Source organism: Trachemys scripta, chromosome 6 (genome assembly GCF_013100865.1).
Source record: "Trachemys scripta elegans isolate TJP31775 chromosome 6, CAS_Tse_1.0, whole genome shotgun sequence".
Classification (NCBI taxonomy): domain Eukaryota; kingdom Metazoa; phylum Chordata; order Testudines; family Emydidae; genus Trachemys; species Trachemys scripta.
The window spans coordinates 41,428,425-41,449,366 of record NC_048303.1 but is presented as its reverse complement, the minus strand read 5'-3'; the positions used below and the strand labels follow the sequence as shown (position 1 = coordinate 41,449,366).

General features: G+C 44.8%; 1 protein-coding gene across 1 annotated transcript in view; it reads right to left on the bottom strand.

The window, feature by feature from the left end:
- Nucleotides 1–297: 297 nt before the first annotated feature.
- The window catches only part of DMGDH (dimethylglycine dehydrogenase), an 83,148-nt gene continuing 62,503 nt past the window's right edge, over nucleotides 298–20,942 (bottom strand). The window contains exons 15-16 of the mRNA XM_034773144.1: nucleotides 2,401–2,535; nucleotides 298–680 (exon numbers count right to left, since the gene is read on the bottom strand). Coding sequence (XP_034629035.1) covers nucleotides 465–680; nucleotides 2,401–2,535 — 351 coding nt within the window. The 3' untranslated portion in view covers nucleotides 298–464. The remainder of the gene's footprint in view (nucleotides 681–2,400; nucleotides 2,536–20,942) is intronic.

Below are 20,942 nucleotides of genomic sequence, written 5' to 3'. Positions count from 1 at the left end.
CACTTCCTGTCCACAAGCATTGGGGGGGGGATGGGGGAGCATGTGTCCACAGGAGCCTGCTCTCCTCCCCCTGTGCTCAGAGCAGTTATGTGGGCAGTCCACTCAATGAATCAAGGGGCCATCTTAAATCCCCTTAATTCCCTACATGGATGTATAGGGTAAATGAGAATCTCACCCTTGATGATTGGGAACCAGAGTAGTTTGACTCCTTTGTATTTCATGAAAAAAGAATGAGGAGTACTTGTGGTACCTTAGAGACTAACAAATTTATTTGGGCATAAGCTTTCGTGGGCTAAAACAAAAGCTTTTGCCCAAATACATTAGTTAGTCTCTAAGGTGCCACAAGTACTCCTCGTTCTTTTTGCTGATACAGACTAACATGGCTACCCCTCTGAAATTTGTATTTCATGGTTATAAGTCAAGCCAATTGATATTGGAGAATTTACTGTAACTGCCCTCTGGATTTACACCTTGGCACTCCCACCCTTTTTCTGAAGGCGTGTTCTTGTTTGTTCGGTCAGAACCAGTGGTTCCTCTACAATGGTTGCTGAATAATTTTGTCCTAGCAGTTCAACTTCCAGCTTCTGTCCAACTTTGCTGAGTTCTGTGGGGACATATGCAAAAGCCAGACTCTGCTGGGTACTGTAGCTGTAATTTCCAGATGTGGTATTGCCAACAACCTGAAAAAAAAAAAAACCCAAAACATTAATCTTTTATTTCCAACACTCAATGGGTTTTGTACCATACTAACTTCTACTTTTAAAAATACATCTTGCATTATTTTGAATACTTTAAATATTTTTATATCCCTATGTAGAGAGGCGACGACTCACTCTGTGGCGCCTCCTGCTGGTCATCCAGGGAATTAGCTCGCCAGCCTCCAGAGCGCCCTCTGCAGGGAGCGCCCTCTGCAGGCTGGTGTCTCACCTTGCTGCTGGCTCCGGTGTCCCTCCCGGACCCTGGTGCCTCTTCTCTCGGGATTCTGCCCCCTGCAGTACCCCACAGTCTCGCTGGGTCTCCCCTTCCCAGGGAACCCCCAACCCCTTATCCCCACCTCACCTCAGTCTTTGGCTACTGCCAGTCACCATCTAGCCCCTCGCTCACTGGGGCGGACTGCAGTATAATTGGCACTCATCATTGGTAAGGAGGGTTTGGAGCCTCTGCCTACCCCTGGGCTGGCCCTCTGCAACCCCAGTACCCTTCTTGGCCTTTAACAAGGCCTGCAGCCTGGGGATTTTCCAGGCCAGAGCTCCCCAGCTCCTCTGGCCTTTCCTCAGCCCTGCTCCACTATAGATACCCTGCTCAGCTCCCAGCAGCCAGGTCCATCCCTCTCAGCATCTAGAGAGAGACTCTGAGCTCCAGCCTAGCAGCCCCTTTATAGGGCCAGCTGCGGCCTGACTGGGGCGTGGCCCAGCTGCGGCTGCTTCCCCAATCAGCCCAGGCTTACTGGTTCCCTGCCACAGCCCTCTCACAGGGCTATTTTAAGCCCTTCAGGGCAGGAGCAGGGTTACTGCCCTGCTACACCCTAACATCAACAGTCAAGTATACATTGTCTCATTTGTGTCATACAGTTCATAGCAGTCTCTATTTTTGGTGCTATCAGGTAAGTTGGGAATTTCTTACTCCCAAAGAACCACTGGAAAAATCACCAGCAGGATGCTAAATTCCTATTATATTTGATTAAGATCTCACCTGAAACAAATGCTATTTACATTTTATATTCATGCTGAGTATTTTTATTAACTGTTAATGACTGTTTCAACATCTACTCTGTACTTAGATGGCCTCGTGGCCTAAACTTTGGTTTGTGGTTTTGTTCTTTTCTTCTATGCAAATAATTTTGAAATATACTGTAAGTAGAATCCTGTACTTGCAAGAGGATAGAATGGGTGACCTAATACTGTAGGTCTTTTCCATTTCTCAGGGCAGGTCTTCACTACGGGGGGGGGGGGGTCAATTTAAGATATGCAAATTCAGCTACGCGAATAGCGTAGCGGAATTCGACGTATCGGAGCCGACTTACCCCGCTGTGAGGACAGCGGCAAAATCGACCTCCGCGGCTCCCCGTCGACGGCGCTTACTCCTACCTCCGCCGGTGGAGTAAGCGCGTCAATTCGTGGATCGATTGTCGTGTCCCGACGAGACGCGATAATTCGATCCCCGAGAGATCGATTTCTACCCGCCAATTGAGGGATTCAGAGATTCTATATTTAGAGATTCTATATTTCAAACTCTGGTGTACAATTAGAACCTGCCATGCTACATGGAAATTCAAAAATAGTATTATTGTCCCAAACTGTCCTGCTCCAGTAAAAGTAACCTGAAACACAAAGTGGGATTCCAGTCCTAGAGAATGAATTTTAGTTCCTTGTAAAGTGATGTACATTGTACAGTACTTACTCTGCCATTATGCCACACACTTTCATTTCCCTCTGGATCAATGTTAGCTGTTTCCAAGGTGAGATACACCAGTCGCCGTTTAAGCCCCTTTTCTTTAATCTGCTTCAGTGCTTGCTTTCCTATGAAGTCTGCTGGCTGAAAAAGTAGAAGATAATGATGATGAATGATTATACAAGCTCTGCGACAAGGTTATAGATGCAAGTATTTAAATTTGTCTTCACTTATTTTCTTGTCAATTAAACATTATATAAAAATATAGATTAAATCAAACCTTTTGGCAAATATTATTTCTTGTCCACAAACATGACACAATCAGATATTTTTTCCTCTTTTTTTGTCTAGATCTGAGACCTATAAGACCCAGTATTCCAATGATGGGAGAATTACATGTGCAATAAAATCCAGCATACTGCAGAAGTGGCTGTTTAAACTGGCCCCATTAGTAGTCTGAGCCAGAATGCCAGTACCTCTCTCAGGATTCAATGAAATAATCTAGGCCATTGGCACATCATTACACAGACCTCTGTGGCCCTGCCTCTCAGTGGGATCCTGCATCCTCCTTGGACACAAAAACCATCTGCAAGAGTGACAATAGCCCACCGCATTCCTCTTTGGTCCCTCTGCTCTAAGAGGTGGAGGTAGCATTTTCCTCCCTACCCACTAGGGTGTTCTGTGTGAGGGTGTGTTTTCCTCCCCACAGGATCTAATACTTCATGGGATAGGGTAGCACCTCCGCTGCCACATCCTACCCAGTATCATCTGAAGCCCTCTTCCTCAGCTTCACTAAAGAGGAACAGCAGCTCCCCTGATTCTCACAGGTAGATCAGGGATAAAGCAGTGCTCTGGGGGGGGGGAGGGGCTGCGCACTCTGGTGGATCAAAGCAAGTTCGATATAACGCGGTTTCACCTATAACGTGGTAAGATTTTTTTGGCTCCCAAGGACAGCGTTATATTGAGGTAGAGGTGTAGTTTCAGTGCCAACTTTGTCTCCCTTGTTACCTGGGACCACACTCTGACCGGAACCCTATACACCACACAGAAATATGTAGTGGCTGAATAAATAAACATATCATTACAGAATCAAGCCTTTCCTGCCCATGCTGATGTATTATTGGATGTTCAGACTGAAAACTGTCAAAGAAAAGTTCCATGACTGTTTTATTAAAATAGATAAAAAATTCATATCTTTAGATCTCCATGTAATAAAACAGTGACAAAAAGATGGGGATCTGCCAGCACTAAGCTCTGAACACCAAATCGACCCCACTGTGACCATCTTCTTTGCTGGATCATCTTTAAATTTCCCATGAGAGAACTGTGACCCACAGTTTGGGGAATACAGTATCTTTGGCTATCCCTCAATGCGAGGATGATGTCTGCCAAGGGGGGTCTTTGGTGGGTTTTTAAGTGGCTGAGGAGCCCAATTTGTGCCCTGCAGATTTTCCCACAGAAGTGACAGGTGTAATCTTGGAGGAGACATAGTTGTTGGCTGGACTGTTGTGCCCTTTCTTTCCTCCATTGTTGCTTCTCTGTCTCACGAGCATGTCTGTTCTCCTCAAAGTGAGCTGTGGCTTGGTGTATGGTGTGACACCACTGTGTTCTGTTCTGTGCTACGTCCTCCCAGTTTGTTGGGTTAATGCCTCTCTTTTTAAGGTGTACTTCCAGTGCCCCCTCAGAGCCCTTCTTCCCTGACTTAACAGAGAGAAGAGTACTTGCTTTGGGAGGCGAGTATCAGGCATATGTACACAGTGGCCAGCCCAGTGGAGTTGGTGTTTCATGACTTCTGCTTCTATACTGCTGATGTTGACTGCAGAGAGAGGCTGATGTTAGTGTGTCAGTCTTCACAGCTGATCCTGAGAATCCTTCTGAGGCAGCACTGTTGAAACCACTCCAGCTGCTTGAGATATCATCTACAGGTTACCCAGGTCTCACAACCATAGAGAAGGGGGGGGGATGACAAGTGCCTTAGGCACCAAGATCTTGGTGCCTGTTTGCAGGTCCCTATCATGGAAGACTTGTTTGAGTAGTCTTCCAAAGGATGCGCTGGCACAGTGAATTCTGTATTCAATTTCTGTGTCAATGCTGGGTGTTCGGGGGAGGTGGCTGCCAAGGTATGGAAAATGGTCCACATTTTCCAGGGGTTCTCCGCTGATGGTAATTTGTGGAGTACGAAGAGTAGTTTTGCATGTGAGGGCTGGTAGAGTACCTTGGTTTTCCTGATATTGAGAGAGAGACCCAGGCTGTGATAGCCATCTGCAAAAAGATTTAGGGTACTTTGCAGGTTGGCGTCTGTGTATGCAAGAATGACACAGGATCAGTGATGCCAATTCTCGTGATCTTAGATTTTGTTTGGAAACGTCAGAGATTCAGGAGTTTGACCATCCATACGATACTCAATCCTGATTCCATCAGGGAGGCGGTCACAGATGAGAATCAGGATCAGGGCAAGTTAAATGTAGAAGAGTGTTGGAGCAATGACACAGCCCTGCTTGACACCAGTGCGAATGATGAATGGTTTGGTCTTTGAGCCATTGCACAGAATGGAGTAGTCTGATGATGGAAATGAATTTCTATGGACAGCCAAACCTACACAGCACCTTCCATAGGGCATCACAATTGATAGAGTCAAAGGCCTTGGTTAGATCGATGAATGCCATGAACAGTTCCTGGTGTTGCTCCTGGGGGAATTCTGCGGATATGCTGAATTTATGTCACCCCCGCAGATTTCTCTGCTTTCCTGCAGAAAAATGACTTTCTGATGGGGAAGCAAAGGGAAGCCACAAGAGTGGTCATGTGACCCTCCCCAGCAGTATGTTTTGGGTGCCCAGGGCAGCTGGCAGACAGGTAAATCACTGTGGGGCAGAGGATGGGACTGGGGAAGACCCGAATGGTGTTTCCTACCGTGTGCTCGGCTCAGCTGCTAGCCCCAGCTGGGCTGGGGAGGACAGAACTTCCCCTTCCTCTGCACGGCATCCGGGGCTGGGTCAGACCCACCCCTGGATTTCTTCCCTGGCTGCAGGAAGCTCTGCAAACTCCCTCCCCCCCACTTCCTGCACCCATTGCTCCTCATCTGCAGGGGGAGGGATCCCTGTACAGGGAGCTGCTCCCGCATCCACCCAATCCCCGTGCATCTAGAACCCCTCATGCCCACCGAACCTCACCCCTCTGCACTAAGAAACCCTTGATGAGCCCCACTCCCCCTCCACCTAGATCACCCCAATGAGCCACCTGCATCTGGATCCCCACCTCAACGAGCCCCAACCAGCTGCACTTGGATCCCCACCTCACTGAGCCCCACACCCCCAGCATCTGGACACCCCACACCCAGACCCCCCCACTGAGCTCTATCCCCCCACATCCAGATGCCCTCCCCCGTTGAGCCCCAACCACCTTCACTTGGACCTCCCTGCAGAGTCCCATTACCATTACACCCAGAACCCTACAACAAGCCCCTGTGCATCCAGATCCCTCCCTGCCCCTGGATCCCTCACTGAGCCACCTGCACCCAGACTACCCCACACAGAACCCTCTCAACCCACACCTGTATCCCCCCACATAACCCCCTCCACACCTGGATCCCGCCTTGCTGAGTCTGCCTGCCCACTCCTGGTGCACCTGGCACAGAGGGGAAGGGTCCTGGGGTGTTTCTGGGGCTGATCTGGTCCTTGTGCTATGTCAGGGTTGGGTGCAGCCAAACCGCTGAATCCGTGTCCTGGAGTCGGGGAGCTGGATGGTGATCTCCCACCTCTATGCAGCCAGCGGCCTGTGTTCCCCAATGCCATGCTGGAGCCTCCACATGTATTTATTTAATAAATAAAATTTGCAGAATTTTAAAGTGTGCTGAATTTTTAATTTTTTAGTGCAGAATTTTTAATTTTTTGGTGTAGAATGCTCTCAGGTGTACTCTCTACACTTTTTAATCTGTCACGTCACAAAGATCACGTCAGTTGTGTCTCAGGATGGCCTGAAGCCACATTGTGATTCAGGGAGGAGTTCCTCGGTAAGGGGGAGAAGGGCAATGCCTTTATAGTTCCCGCTCAAAGATTTGTCCCCTTTCTTGAATATTGTAACAATGCTGGCGTTCTTAAAGTCAAGTGGAATTTTTTCGCAGGTTCAGATTTTGTCGAGGAGTTGGCAAAGTTTGTGCTGGAGCATTGTTCCACCAGCTTTAAAAACCTCAGCTGGGATGCCGTCTAGGCCTGGAGCCATGTGATTTTTGTGTCTGGGTGATGGCACACCAGACTTCCTCAGAAGATGGGGGATCAGCACAGTGTTCCACTGCTGAGTGTTGTGTAATAGACTCAATGGTATCTTCAGAAACCATAGATTCACAGTTTAATAGGCTCTCAAAGTATTCCTTCCAGTGTTGTTTAATGGCCGCACTGTTTTTGAGGCTGGTGGAGCCATCCTGGGAATGTAAGGGGGTTTGGCCTTTGGAGCTTGGCCCATATATAGCTTTTGTTGCTTGAAAGAAGCTTCTCATGTCATCCTGGTCTACGAAACCCTGATCTCAGAGGCCTTCTCTTGCCACCACTTATTTTTGATGTCACATAGCCTCCTTTGGACTTCAGCTTTGAGCAGCCTCATGTTTTCGTTGATAAGCCTCATGTTTTCATTGGTTAGAGGAATCATTTTGCCAGTTACAGAATGCAGTTCTTTTCTGTTGAATTAATGCTAGGATTTCCTTGTTGTTTTCATGAAATCAGTCTTGGTGTTGATGAGTGGAATATCCTATAGTTTCAGCACATGCACTGTGAATGGTATTTTTAAGTTGAGCCCAGTGCTCTTGAATGTCAATGATGTTATCAGGAAGTTAGAGAGTTTCTCTGACAGATGTTGCTGTAACATCTCACAGCTGGCTTGGTCTTGAAGTGCTTTGACGTCGTACTGCTTTCGCTTAGTCTTTGGGTGTTTGCGGTGTGGTGGAGTGAGCTGCAGGTACATGATTGATCTTATTAATCAATGGCCTGTCCAACAGTGATCTGTACCTCTCATGGCTCCTGTTACATGGACATCAGCATAATCTCAGGCACTGACTATAACATAGTCAAGGAGGTGCCAGTGTTTGGACCGAAGATGTTTCCAGGTGGTGTCAAATTTGTTACTCTGCCTAAAGATGGTATTTGTGATGAGTGGATCATGCTCCACACATTTGCTGATGAAGAGAATGCCATTGGGGTTTACATTTCCCACCCCTTCTTTGCCTAATGTGCTGCTCTAGAGTTGGAAGTCCGGTCCGACTCTGGCATTGAAATCTCCCTGGAGGATGGGTTTGTCTGCCTTAGGTGTGTCTGCGAGGACTGCATCAAGAGTGCTATAAAACTGCTCCTTGCTCTCTTCCTCATCATCAAGTGTTGGGATGTATGCATTGATGACTGTGGCATATTGGTTGTTGCTGAGCTTGAGCCAAAGAGTCATGAGATGCTCGTTGATCACTATGGGAAGCTCCAAAATCTGACTGGTGATCTTATTTTTTATGGCAAAGCCAATCCCGTGAATCCGCATGTCTCTTCAGGAAACTTTCCTTTCCAAAAGAAGGTGTAGCCATCTCCATCCTCTTTTAATAAGCCCTCATTGGCCCGGCGGGTCTCACCAAGAGCTGCAATGTCAATGTTGAGTCTTGCCAGTTTTCTGGCAATTATGGCAGTTCTTCTTTCTGGGCATTCACTGTGCTGAGTCCATAAGGGTGTGGACATTCCAGGTGGTGAAATTCATTGTCTTATATCTCTTGTTTCGGCCACGGAGTTGAGTGATCCCACTGGATGCGGCCATCCAGTCAGAAAAGTGTGAGACAGACTGTTTCAGGCACCTTTTCTAGCCCCCTCCCCATTTGGGGTAAGCACAGGGGATCCTAAAAAGGCCTGCTCAGTCACAACTGCTGCTGCCAAAATGCACTTCTGTCTCTTCCAAGCAGAAGACGACTGTCACACGGCTGCCACCTTTGTGCAGATTTGTGACTAAAGACTCAGAAATCACTGCTCCTGTCTTCACCGCCACTCATCTGTCGCCACAGGGCTTTGTGCAGGCAGGTGTGAGCCCTTTGGCAGAGACCTGTGTGTGAAATCTTTTAACGTGGGGAAGCCAGTGCGCAGGCGATTGACAGGAGGAAAATCCTGACCCAGTAGCAAGGAGATCCAAGACCACCAGGGACCTTCCTCCTGCTGCAGCCCTCATCCACCTTCACAGCCACAGAGTACTAAAAGGTCCTCTGTATGCGCCTGATCCACCGTTCGGGTCTTGTGAAGTTTGGACTGCAGTTAGTCAGGAGCCTCGCCTCAGACCTGCTCGCCAAGGAGGACCCTACCAGGAGTATGAAAGCTCCAGATGATGTAGCTCTGAGGGTCTTTAGCCCACACAAGCCTCTCCACCACGACAAGGTTGCAGTCCATCAGAGAGGAATACAGTATCACATAGCACTGAAATAGTGCCTATTATGGTGAACTCAACTCATGTCATTTCACCCTTCTCTTTTCTGGAGTATTTATCATGGTGCTTCTATTACTCCCCTTCAGTTACTTGTAGGTGGAATAGGGATGAAGAGAGAAGAAACCCACTCGTTTAAATATTTCTCATTTCCACTGTGCTTTCTACTCAAAATTACAGAGAAATCTACACTCCCATAAATCAATCATTTATAAATGGAAAAACAGTTTGCATGAAGGTTAATGCAGCAAGTATAATCAGAGCCTTGAGTATGACCTGACAACAGATGTGCACTGTTTTAACGGGTCACTTCCAGATTAACTGTATAGATGACAGTTAACTCTACTGAGTATACAAATCACTGGCACACTAAGGATGACTGCTAAATTTTTTTGACTTCCACCTGTTAATTAATCAGTTTGAGAAATGTATGAAAACTATTAGAGCAGGCAGTTTGCAAGATATAAATTCTAAATGTTTCTAGCACGTTCCTGTTATTATCATTACACATATAAGGCTAAATCCTTATCCCATTAATTTTAATGAGGTCAAGGTTAGGCCTGCCTAAAAAAGGTACACTTCCAATTCTAAGTACCAAGGAGGGCCTGGTTTTGGCATTTTCATATAACGGCCACATTCTGCACCGACATAGCCTATGCGACTCCTCTGGAAATAACAATCTGACGATCCCTGCTTCCTGCTATTCTGCATGTTCTTGACTGGAAGAGTGGACAAGGAATGACCCACTCTAGGATTCCTGGACTCTGCTAAAAAAATACACTGGGATGCTTTTTTAAAGAAATTCTCACCAAAATTAATCCAGACTTGTGATTTCTATAATAATTGGGTATGCAAATCACTTGTATCAGGGGTGGGCAAACTTTTTGGCCTGAGGGTCACATCTGGGTATAGAAATTGTATGGCGGGCCATGAATGCTCATGAAATTGGGGTTGAGGTGTGGACTCCAGCAGGGGGTGTGGGCTCCGGGGTGGGACCAGAAATGAGGAGTTCAGGGTATGGGAGGGGGCTCCAGGCTGCAGCAGAGGGGGTAGGGTGCGGGGTGGGGTGAAGGCTCCAGCTGGGGGTGCGGGCTCTGGGGTGGGGCTGGGGATGAGGGGTTTGGGGTGTAGAAGGGTGTTCTGGGCTGGGACCGAGGGGTTCAGAGGGTGGGAGGGGGATCAGGGCAGGGGGTTGGAGCGTGGAGGAGTGGCTGAGGGGTGCAGGCTCTGGGCAGTGTTTACCTCAAGCAGCTCCCAGACGCAGCGGCATGTCCCCCCCTTTCAGCTCCTACGCAGAGGTGCGGCCAAGCAGCTCTGCTGCGCGCTGCCTCATCCGCACGCGCCGACCCTGCAGCTCCCATTGACCACGGTTCCTGGCCAATGGGAACTGCAGGGGTGGATTAAAATGGCCCGACTTGAATAGTAAACAAACTTCCAGCATTTATGCACCTTTGGTTTTGTTTTAGATTTTGTCCACTGAAATAAAATTAAGATTTAGGAAACTGATTCAGTCTAACCATGTCTGGCTATACTTGGTAACAATTGCTTCCTATTCTTATTAGGAAAATGAGTCAGTATATTGCAACTATTCCATTTAGTTTGTCACTCTAAATGTATAATGTAACATAAAATTCCACTTAAAAGGTACATTATAACTCACTATAAATGAATAAGAACAAACATAGGAAAAATGGAATAAAGTAGAATTATATGTGGGGGAGCGGTGATAAACAATTGTAAGGTCATAGTAAATTTAAACCTGGTTCTATCTTTTCTCAGTTTTAAAAGAATATTCACGCTAAGCTTTTCAGGTAATTGGAGTTGAAATTGGAAAAGATTATTTTCTAGGGAGCTTAACTATTTAGCTAGAATGTAGGTTTTAGCTGTGAAGAGTAAAGTGTGACATGGTAGGCTTAGCTGAGGACACAGGAGCTGTTTACCGATATCATGGCTCTGATGCTTATCCCCTCTGTGACCTTGGGCAACATACGTAACCTCTTTCTCAATGTCTCCATTAGTAAGATGGGGATAATAACAGTCTGTACCTATAATCACAGGAGCGTTGTAGTTTGGTTAGATCTAAAGTGCAAGATATGCTGCCCCAGCAGGAGCTTCCATGGGCATTGCATGTGAGGTAGGCATAATGCTAACCAAACATCCTGACTTTAAGCTCACGAGTAATCTAAAATCCTTTTTAAGAGCAAGTCAGGGACAGTATTCACCTCGTATTTATCTACTTGCCAACTGACTTGACTATGGGTGCATCTTCGCTAAAAGGTGTGCTCTTACCTCATGTTAGCTAACACATGGCAACTAACACAAGGCAAAATCCTAGTGAAGACAAGGTAGTTGGAGTTTTCACATGTTCGCAAGAAGGAACTTAGAGTTTAGACTGACCTGCTAACACATGTTGAAACTACAAACTGCCTTGTCTTCATTAGGATTTTACCTTGTGTTAGTACCACATGTTAGATGACACAAGGTAAGAACACACCTTTTTTCCTAGTGAAGACAAGCCCTAAGAGTCAGGGCAGATTAATTCATTAAGTCATTTTAAGCACAATAAAGATTATTTCAAATATTGGTGAAAAGAGGCAGTAAAACTGTATCAAGGAATATGTTTAGTAACGTAGGCTTCTCTAATAGACTCAGAGTCAGCTCTGTGCCATCCTTCTAGGAGCCTCCTCTTCCAAAGGCAAGCCACTTACCTGCTCTTTGCCTCAGTTTCAAAACTAGAATAGGAACATAAAGCTCCTGAGGAGAAATGTGGCTAAAATTAACTTTGTAAAGCATATTGGCCACGTCTGCACTGGGCAAAGCATCATGTCAGAAAGCTTGTTAAATAGCAGGTTTTAAATAAGACAATGTTAAACACATGTACACAAAGAGTCATATTTAACTATGTGTTAGCAGGTTGTAATTAACCCTAGATTCCCCCTGAGGATTAATCACAACCAGCTAACACATTGTTCAATACAACTGTCCTTGTCACACTAGGGGTAAATGTAACTTAAAATAACCAAGTTGTGATCAGGACCGGCTCTAGGCACCAGCACAGCAAGCACGTGCTTGGGGCGGCACATTTCCAGGGGAGGCATTCCGGCCATCCTTTTTTTTCGGAGCAGTTGTGCTCTCAGAGCTGCGCCACTTAGACGGGGCGAGGGCGAGACCCCCGGCTGCAGCGGGAAGGGGAAGCCCCAGCCCCGGAAGCTGAGCTGCCAGGACCCAGCTGCTACCTGGGGAGGAGAGGGTGAGTCCTGCTGGGGAGCCGGGGCTGCACGGCCTCATCTGAGCACTGGCTACTGCGCTGCCTTGTGCCACCCCTTATATCGGGGCTTCTCTGCGAGGCTGGGCGGGGGAGGGGGTAAAGCCCCTGCAGGCACTGGGAGAAGGTGACATCACTCCCTCCACTTCCAGCACCGCCTGCGAGCCCCAGCCCCACCTGAGCTTGGAGTGGCAAATTTTTTGCTTGGGGCGGCAAAAAACCTAGAGCCGGCCCTGGTTGTGATTTGGATGAAAAGAAAACCCCCAGGGTTAACCATAACAGCTATCTTGTTAAACATGACTGTCCTTATCAACAGTAAGGGCAAAATCATGATTAACACCATGGTTAAAATGTCTTAACAGGTTTTTCAATATGGTGCTTTTTCCTAGTATAGACAAGGTCTTAATGAACTTTTGGATGGAAACCAGTACATATAGTGTAAGCACAAAGTATATTATTATTATTAATTATTATCATCATCATCATTATCTATTAATACAAACTGCTGCTGCTGTCTTTTCAGGTTTCAGAATACTTGGGTGAGCAATTTGGGAGAAACCAAAGGATTTGCATGAGACATCACCATTCTCAGTAATGTGTCCAAATGTTCTGCCAACTGAGCTAGCTATTCAGTGAGCTTAAGATTCTAAGGGAGTTTATAATGGGCTGAATTTTTCAGTAACTAAAAGATGCACAAACTGTTTTTTATCAATCCTCTATGTAATTACTATGAATATTCATGGGCCATTGTCGTGGTATAGCATGGATTGGTACCTTGCAGAGTCTAATTCACAGTGTATTTGCCAAGAATATGTTTGGTTTTTATGGACAGTGCCATTTGTTTCTTACACTTTCTTTGTACAGTTCCTAATCCCAACCTTTTCTAAGCATGCTTTCTTATTTAAAGGAAGGAAAAAGGGAATAAATCATAAACTGAACTTTTCAAAGTGTATATGTCTTCTTACAGTTCTCTAGTAAGAAGAAGAAGAATCAGTAACTTAGCCTAATGAGAAAGTTTGGGCTTCTAAAAAACAAAAATGGTATACCTCATTCAGCAAAGATAAATAGCTGGTAGCAGAAATATGCAAATACCTTTTAATAATGAAATGCTGTAATTGATTTGGTAGACTACTTAGGAATGCTGGCACAAGGCCAAATTTTGTATACATAGCTGCCCAACTGAGCAAGGCAGCACCAACATCTGCTGCAATCTGCTATAACCATTGCATTACAACACACTGGAGACAGAGTCCATACAATATTTTGACATTAATTATTCTTAGTTGGATACCCTTTAATAATTTCAGGGCAACCCTCCAAATGATACCCCCTCGCCAACAGATGACTGAAGATCATATCCCCCTCTAGGCACAATATTTGACAGATTTCCTTTCCTGCAGCAAACTGAAGTTATAGTTACACTGGACAAGACAGTTTTCTAAAGAGGACACAGTCAAGGCCAGTCAGTGTAAAACAAGACCTACTTAGCTGTGATTTGGACAGACTGCCCAGTTCCTTTGCTCTGCCTGCCAACTCCACTCCTAGGAACAAGCAGTCAGACTAAAGATATGCATATGATAAAAACAGTGGTGACCAGTTGCCCTATTGAAGCTCAGAATGTCTAGCCAAATGGGTAGTTTTAATTCAGCCTAATGTGAATGTGACTCAGGCATAAATTCTATGCAGACAATAGAGTTTTGGGGTCATTCTGGGTTTTCTCAGGTGATTTCAGACTCCATGCAAGCAGTCTGGATCTAAAGACAAATTTTCTGCCAGCACAACTCAACTGCCTTTAATAGTTACACCAATGGAGAATTTGGCCCCTTGATTTTAAGCTGGCCTGAAGCAGGGGTGAATTTTGGGAAAAGCTTTACCCAGTGGACAAATAAATGGTAGGGGTGCCAATGGTAGTGCCAAGTTTGGGAGCAGGATGGGAAAGGGTGTAAGACCCAGAGGTTAATTTGAATATCAACAAAACAAAAAGCTACATCCCCACCAATTCAGGGTCACTCTCACAGTCCTATGACCCAAGGCTCAATCTCTTCCCAACACCCTCTGCTTTCTTCTCCCTACCTCGCTCACCTGCACACCACACAAAGACATCAGCTCTTCTCTAGTGCTGTCTCATGCCCTCCCCCAGATTTTCATTCTATCACTCTTGCTAGGGAGGAGGTGCCACAAGGAATCTGTCCACCTTACTCTAGGTCTGGTGCAGGTAGGGGTGAGCACTGCCATCTTCCTTCTGAAGGGGACAGCAAGGTGGAGAAGAAGTGGTTTATGATGGGGAAAAGGAGCTGCTGGAAGTGCTCAGGGAGCCTGGGGACCTGGTAAGCAAATGCCAACGATGCCATCCCTTAGGTCTGCCCCATGTTGACATTGGTGGTAGGATGGTGGACATTAATCATTTGCTATTGTTAGACAAACACCTCCTCCATTATGAGGTCAGGGATCTTCTCACAAACTAAGCCATCTAAGTACTGAAAAATGTAAACAAGGGGCCACAGCTACTTTTGCAAACAGGTTGTTCCCCCAGCTTCTTCTCACCCCACTGTAACCCCATGTCTCTGAAATCATTGAGCCTCTCCCAATAAAAAGGCTCTCAATGTGTCTTTGGTTCAAGGAGGAGCATGTTGTGAAGCTACTGTTCAACCACTCTATGGGCTTGATTCTTCACTGCTTTAGTGCTTGTGTAGCCACTTATACCTGTGAAAAGTAAATGCAGAGGGGGTGTAAAATATACCACATCAGAACAGTAGAATTTTACACCTACTTTGCACAGCTGTAAATGACTACGTATGATGTAAGACATTAGAGAATCAGACCCAATGTTTGTTTTCTTTCCTGCCACATTTCATTACCTTCTGCACCTTGCAATGAGTACTGTGTGTGGCCTTCTCTAGGTCTGTGAGTTAAGACAGGTCACCGAAAGGTAACCACATGCTCCTTGCAGGCAGGAGGAGGAAAGAGACGCTTATCTCACTCTGGCTGCTTATGTGCAAATTAAGTATTGTATAGTTTACAATAGATGCCCATTTTCAGTCTAAGCAAAATGCTAATCAAGAGATGCCAGTGGCTGGAGGACAAAACAAAAACAGGAGGAGTTATCCTGGGTAGGAGTGAGACAATTAATTAATATATAAAAAAAACTGGAATAAGCAGTGTTTTCTGTACCCAGAAACCAAGTTCTAATGATAAAAGGACTCCCTAATATAGGATCAAAAGACAGAGTGGAGAAGGAATTTAAAGACTGGAGGTCGGTTAAGAAAATGTGAGTATGAGAGCTCTCCTTATCCTCTTTTAGAAGATATTCAATAGAAAAGGTAAAAGGCAAACAGTTTATGAATGTACAATCAGAAAGAATCTCAGTTCCTTTAAACAAAATAAATGACCAGGCACCCAGGCAAACTCTGCTGAACTATATCCCATTATGCTGGTGAAAGCAAATGTCCCAGCCTCAGACCTACAAGCCACCCCGAGTGATGAGGATCATAATTCTGGGGAAATTAGGCCTAATTACACAATTTATGGTGGAGTTTTTCATAACTCTTTTTCACTTGAGGCTCTAGAAGAAGTAGATTGATTAGATGGGCCTGATTGGGATTCCAGTGAAATGCCCATCAAAATTGTTTAGTAGAATACTGCTGGCCTTAAAAGTAAATCCAAGGATTTGGATTTTAGGAATTACTTATTTCAGATTGATTTAGTTTTCATCCAAGAACCTTGACTTTCTAAGTATGAGTCCTTTTATTTACTGAGTTTTAAATCTTTTTTTAGAAGGGCATGTTAAGCATGCTAAGGGGTAGATTTGCAAGTGGTCTGGCCCTTCTTGTCTCCACTAAATTAAAAATCAGAACTAGGAAATTAACACCTGATAATCCCTGTTTTCTGATTTATAGTACTATTTTAGTGGATAATTCTGTTTTAATAGCCCTGAATATTTATTTGCTCCCTTTGGGCTTTCTTTTTATAATGAGTCTTTGAGGGAAGGGCTTGAATCTCATATTGATTGCTTATAGAAGAGTTTCCAACAGCAAGATGTTATTTTGGGAGATTTTAATGCCCAACTGGGTTCTAGGGATAAGGAATTTTTTTTTCTTCCAACTCAGTTAATGGGACGTTATCTTCATTTAGTCCTAGACATTCTAAGGACAAGGTGATTGCAATGGGGTATGTACCGCACACAGGCTCTGAAGGGGTTAATTGGGCTATCTGGTTGGGAGGCCCATGAAAGATGAGTCCCACCTGGGAGAGGAGCTGATTAGTTTCTATAAAGAGAAGTAGAAGGGGCTGCAGGGAGAGAGGGATCTGTAATCCCCCTCTGGATATAGTGTTGCCAATTTTCTGATTGCCAAAAACTGAACACCCTTGTCCCGCCCCAAGGCCCCATCCCTTTTCTGAGGCCCCATCCCCACTCACTCCATCCCCACTCCCTCTGTCGCTTGCTCTCCCACATCCTCGCTCAGTTGCTCATTTTCACCAGGCTGGGGCCGAGGGGTTCGGAGTGCAGGAGGGGGTATGGGCTCCGAGAGGGAGGTTAGGTGCAGAAGGGTGCTCAGGACTGGGGCAGGGGGTTGAGGTGAGGGAGGGGGCTCAGGGCTGGGGCAGTGGATGGGGATGGGGGGGGCGGTTCAGGGTGCAGGTTCCAGGAGGGAATTTGGGTGCGGGAGGGGGCTCTGGCTGGGGGCACGGGCTCAGGCTAGAACTAAAGTCAAGAATGTGAAATCCTTATGTTTAGATTGGAAAATACTCGCAACCAACTGGATATAGCAGTTGTCTGTGCAATAAATACATCTCCTTGGCTTTCTCATCTAAAGAGTATACATGGTTACAAAAAATCTGATATTTTTAATAATAGTGTGTTAGGGAGGGCCTTCATGGATCTCTGCTTTCAAACCACACTGTCAGCCTATTTGGATGGGAGTTATGCTGGCATAGACAGCAAATCATTTTTGTGCATACAGGTCTGGCCAGGTTGAATTATTTACTTTCTTGCAGCTTATACTGTTACCCGAGAAACAAATGGTTAACCTCATTCTTGGCTCAAATGCCTGTTACTGCATGGGATCGACAACTAAAATACTTGCTATGTAATGAAAATGTTTAATTAATACACTGGTTGCCCTATTTGCCTGGTCTGCTGCAAAACCAAGAAAAAAGTATGTGAAAGAAAGGTTCTTTGTGACCTATATGAAATAATGTATTTCTAACCTTTATTATTTTATTTTTGCATATTGTTTTTATGGGGCGTGATTTTAAAAGTTTAATTGAACTTAGGAGAAGGTTGATTTTGTGTTTTTACTTTTTGTATTTTAAACTTGCTTGTTTTACTGTGATGTGTTGATTTTTAAATACGTATTTATTTTTGTACACTATGGCCTAAAGCTAAGACGTTATGTTAATAAATAATATTATTATTTAATAAATAAATATTATAATCTCTGTGTTTATGTTCAGGGAAACAGGACTATACATTCTTTGTAAATAAACAGGATTGTATCAAAGAAATACCTAACTCCTTCATCAATTTCTCCTAATAACAGAAATAACCTGCAACACTTCAAATACTGGCTAACAACATGGGTCAAATAGGTTGACAGTAGAAGCACAAAGTGTCTCATTATCTAGAATTATCTTCCCACTAACTAAACTACCCAGTTGTTGCAACTGGTGTCCAGACGATGGCACTATTGTGTATAGCTTAAAAGAAAATTGAAAATTCAGTTCTGTAAGTAATTTTGTATCGTATTCTTCATCACTAGTGGCAATATTGCATTCATCTTGCTATTGGAAAACATGGAAAATCTTTCTGAAGGAAGTACATTTCTGAAAGCTATTTGAAATAATATGGAAGTTTTTCACTATAACATGAGGCTGGTTCCTAATGGTAAAAATGACCTGTGATTTTGCTGAGTGTTTCACAGATAAAGTATCATTTTAATCTTTGAGTGTTTACCTGAAAAACTTTTCAAAGCTTCTCAATAATTATCCCATTAGAAAGAAGTCTGTGATTTATAAATAGGGGAAGAAGCAGCAGTCAGGGAAAGTTTCCCCTTCAAAATGATCTTTCCCCTGACTCTAAAAGTCCAGTAACTTCCCAGCCAGGGAATGTATTTTTCATTCTTCTATTTTTTTTTTTGTGCACTGCATTTTTGCTAATTACAACACACTATGTACTTCGCTCTTTGCCCTTGAGACCTTTTGTAGGGCCTCACCCCTTTTAGAAATTTTACCAATAAGCACTGGTCCTCCTGACACTTCCCTCCCTCCTCCCAATGTATCTTCTCTTAAGCGTGGCAAATGTAATGTCCATAAATGCTCAAAAATGGTCATTAAATATCTTCTCATTACAACCTATAGAAAATAAACTATTGTTGAGAATGTTGTATTAGTCATAATCAACCATTTTATGTGAATGAGTGCTTTACAGTCCTGTATCCTGCTTTCACATTTATAACATACCAGTATAATATTCAAAAGGAATATAGAAATTTTATGCCTCTACATATATAGGGCCCAATGTATTCTGTGATTCTAAGTCCTGAAATTTGCCTTGAAATTCTCCCCTTGCCAAAGAATTATGCTTCACAATCTTAGCTTTCGTTTAAAAAAAATGTTTCTAGCCCTTACTGTTGCAAAGATAACCATGAAAATGTGAACCAAGTGGAAACTGAAGTAGTGGTGTCTTCCTGGGACTGCAGACTACCTTAAACAATACCTCTGAGAGATGGTAGTTTCCCAATTCATGGGAATGGGTTGTTGATTCTAAAATCTAAAGATGACAGTATAAATAACATTAACTATTTCACAATGGATCAGTTTAGGAGAAACACCCAGCTAACGTGCATAAATTTGTTAGTCTTTAAGGTGCCACAAGTACTCCTGTTCTTTTTGTGCATACAGTATAATCTCAAAAAATCCAGTGGCCCTCACCCAGCTGTCAAAACCTTCAGCTTCCTTCTATTCTTCTTCAACGCTTAGCCAGACAGTTGGCCATAGTAATCGTTTGCCATTTGGTTTGTTCCTGCACAAATGCAAAGGTTTGACGGCCTGAGAGTCCAACATCGGAACAGACTTGATGAGCCCATGTAATAGGGGGTCTGCCTGTGGGCTGCCTCCACACCTTGGTTGGTAGAATTTTATCCTGGATGTTACAAGCCACCCGGAGAACAGCGCTTGCTGGAACGTCTTGTGGCATCCTTGCGACATGTCTGAAAAGTGTAAGGCGCTGCCTGTGGACAATGGCTCCAGTAGTCTGTAGACCCGAGTGACCAAAAACATCTGCATTACAGATGAAGTCATTCCACTTTATGTCCGGTATATGACGTTGACATTTTGTGTGGAAAGCCTCCAGCTTTGTCCAGTCTGCGCGGTGTAGTGTCCATGTTTCGCAGCCATACAACAGTATGGGAAGGATACAGCTCGAATAAACCCTGAAGTTGGTTGTCGCACTAAGATGATGTTGATTCCATATCTGTTGTAAGCGGCCCATGGCAGATGCTGCAATGCCAATCCGGAGAATCTCCGTGTGAGAATTGGAGGAGCTGGTAAGTATAGAACCCAGATAGTAAAAGCTGGAAACTGATTCAACAGTTTTGTTGTTCAAAGAGATTGGAGTTGCAGGAGGACCTGATCCTAGATTTTGCAGTTTCGTCTTTGACCATGAAGCACGGAGACCAATCTTAGCTGACTGCTCCTCCATATGCTGGAGTGCCTCGTGTAACCTGTCAGGGCTCTGTACTAAAAGAACAACGTCATCAGCATAGTCAAGATCTGTGAGCGAGAGATCACCGATCTCAATGCCCATGGACCTGACAGAATGCTGCATTATGAAATCCATTGCCTGACAAAAGAGTGCAGGGGCCAGAACGCAACCCTGCCTAACACCAGATATTGATTTAAAAGGCACTGACATCCGGCTCCCCAGACAAACACGGGCAGTGGTTCCATTATGTAGCTCTCTAATCAAGTCCAGCAGAGTGGTAGGGACACCTATGCCCTTTAAGGCCTTCCATAATGCAACATGATCTACTGAATCAAATGCAGCCTTAAGATTAACCTACGCTATGTGCAGGAGCTTCCTGAACTCGCGCTGTATCTCCGACAACAAATGAAGGCCCCAAATGGCATCTAATGTGGACATTCCTCGTAAAGTCTAACTGTTTGGGACGACGCTTCCGATGTAGCAAAGGCTCCAGGCGTGCCAGCAAAACATGTGCAAACACCTTTCCTGGAACAGCGAGCAAGGTGATCGGCCTGTAGCTCTTACATTCGCAGCACGGTCCCTTGCCCTTATAGAGTGAGATCACAATACCGTCTTTCTAGGAGGTTGGCAGGGTTCCAGTTCTCCACACCAGACGAAAGATAGCCAAAAGTGATTCTGCTACAGGATCAATAGCACATTTTAGGAGCACTAAGAGGGTGCCATCAGCACCGTCTGCGTGTACGTTTTTCAGTTTAGATGGCACACTTCAACGTTGGTGCATCAGTACAAATGTCTGGATCCGGAACTGCAGTGACTGCCAGATCATCCAGCTTTGAACAAGCAGCAGCTGGAGGATGGTTCAGGACATTGTTCCACCCAGTGTGAGAGAATGTCATCATCCGATTTATATGGATGGCTTTGGCTGTCATTCAGGATGCTGTTTGTAGTAACTATCTCTTGACCGCTGAGGTTGCGAATGGCGCAGAATGCTGGCTTCAAGTTGCCCCTGGCTAAGCCAAATTCGACATCTTCCGTCACTTGGTTATAATATGCCTCTTGATCTCGGAGTGCCAGGGTGCTAAATTTTCGCTTCAACTGATTACGAGTGCACTTATCACCATGCTGGCGGGCTGCGGCCTTCAATTTAATTAT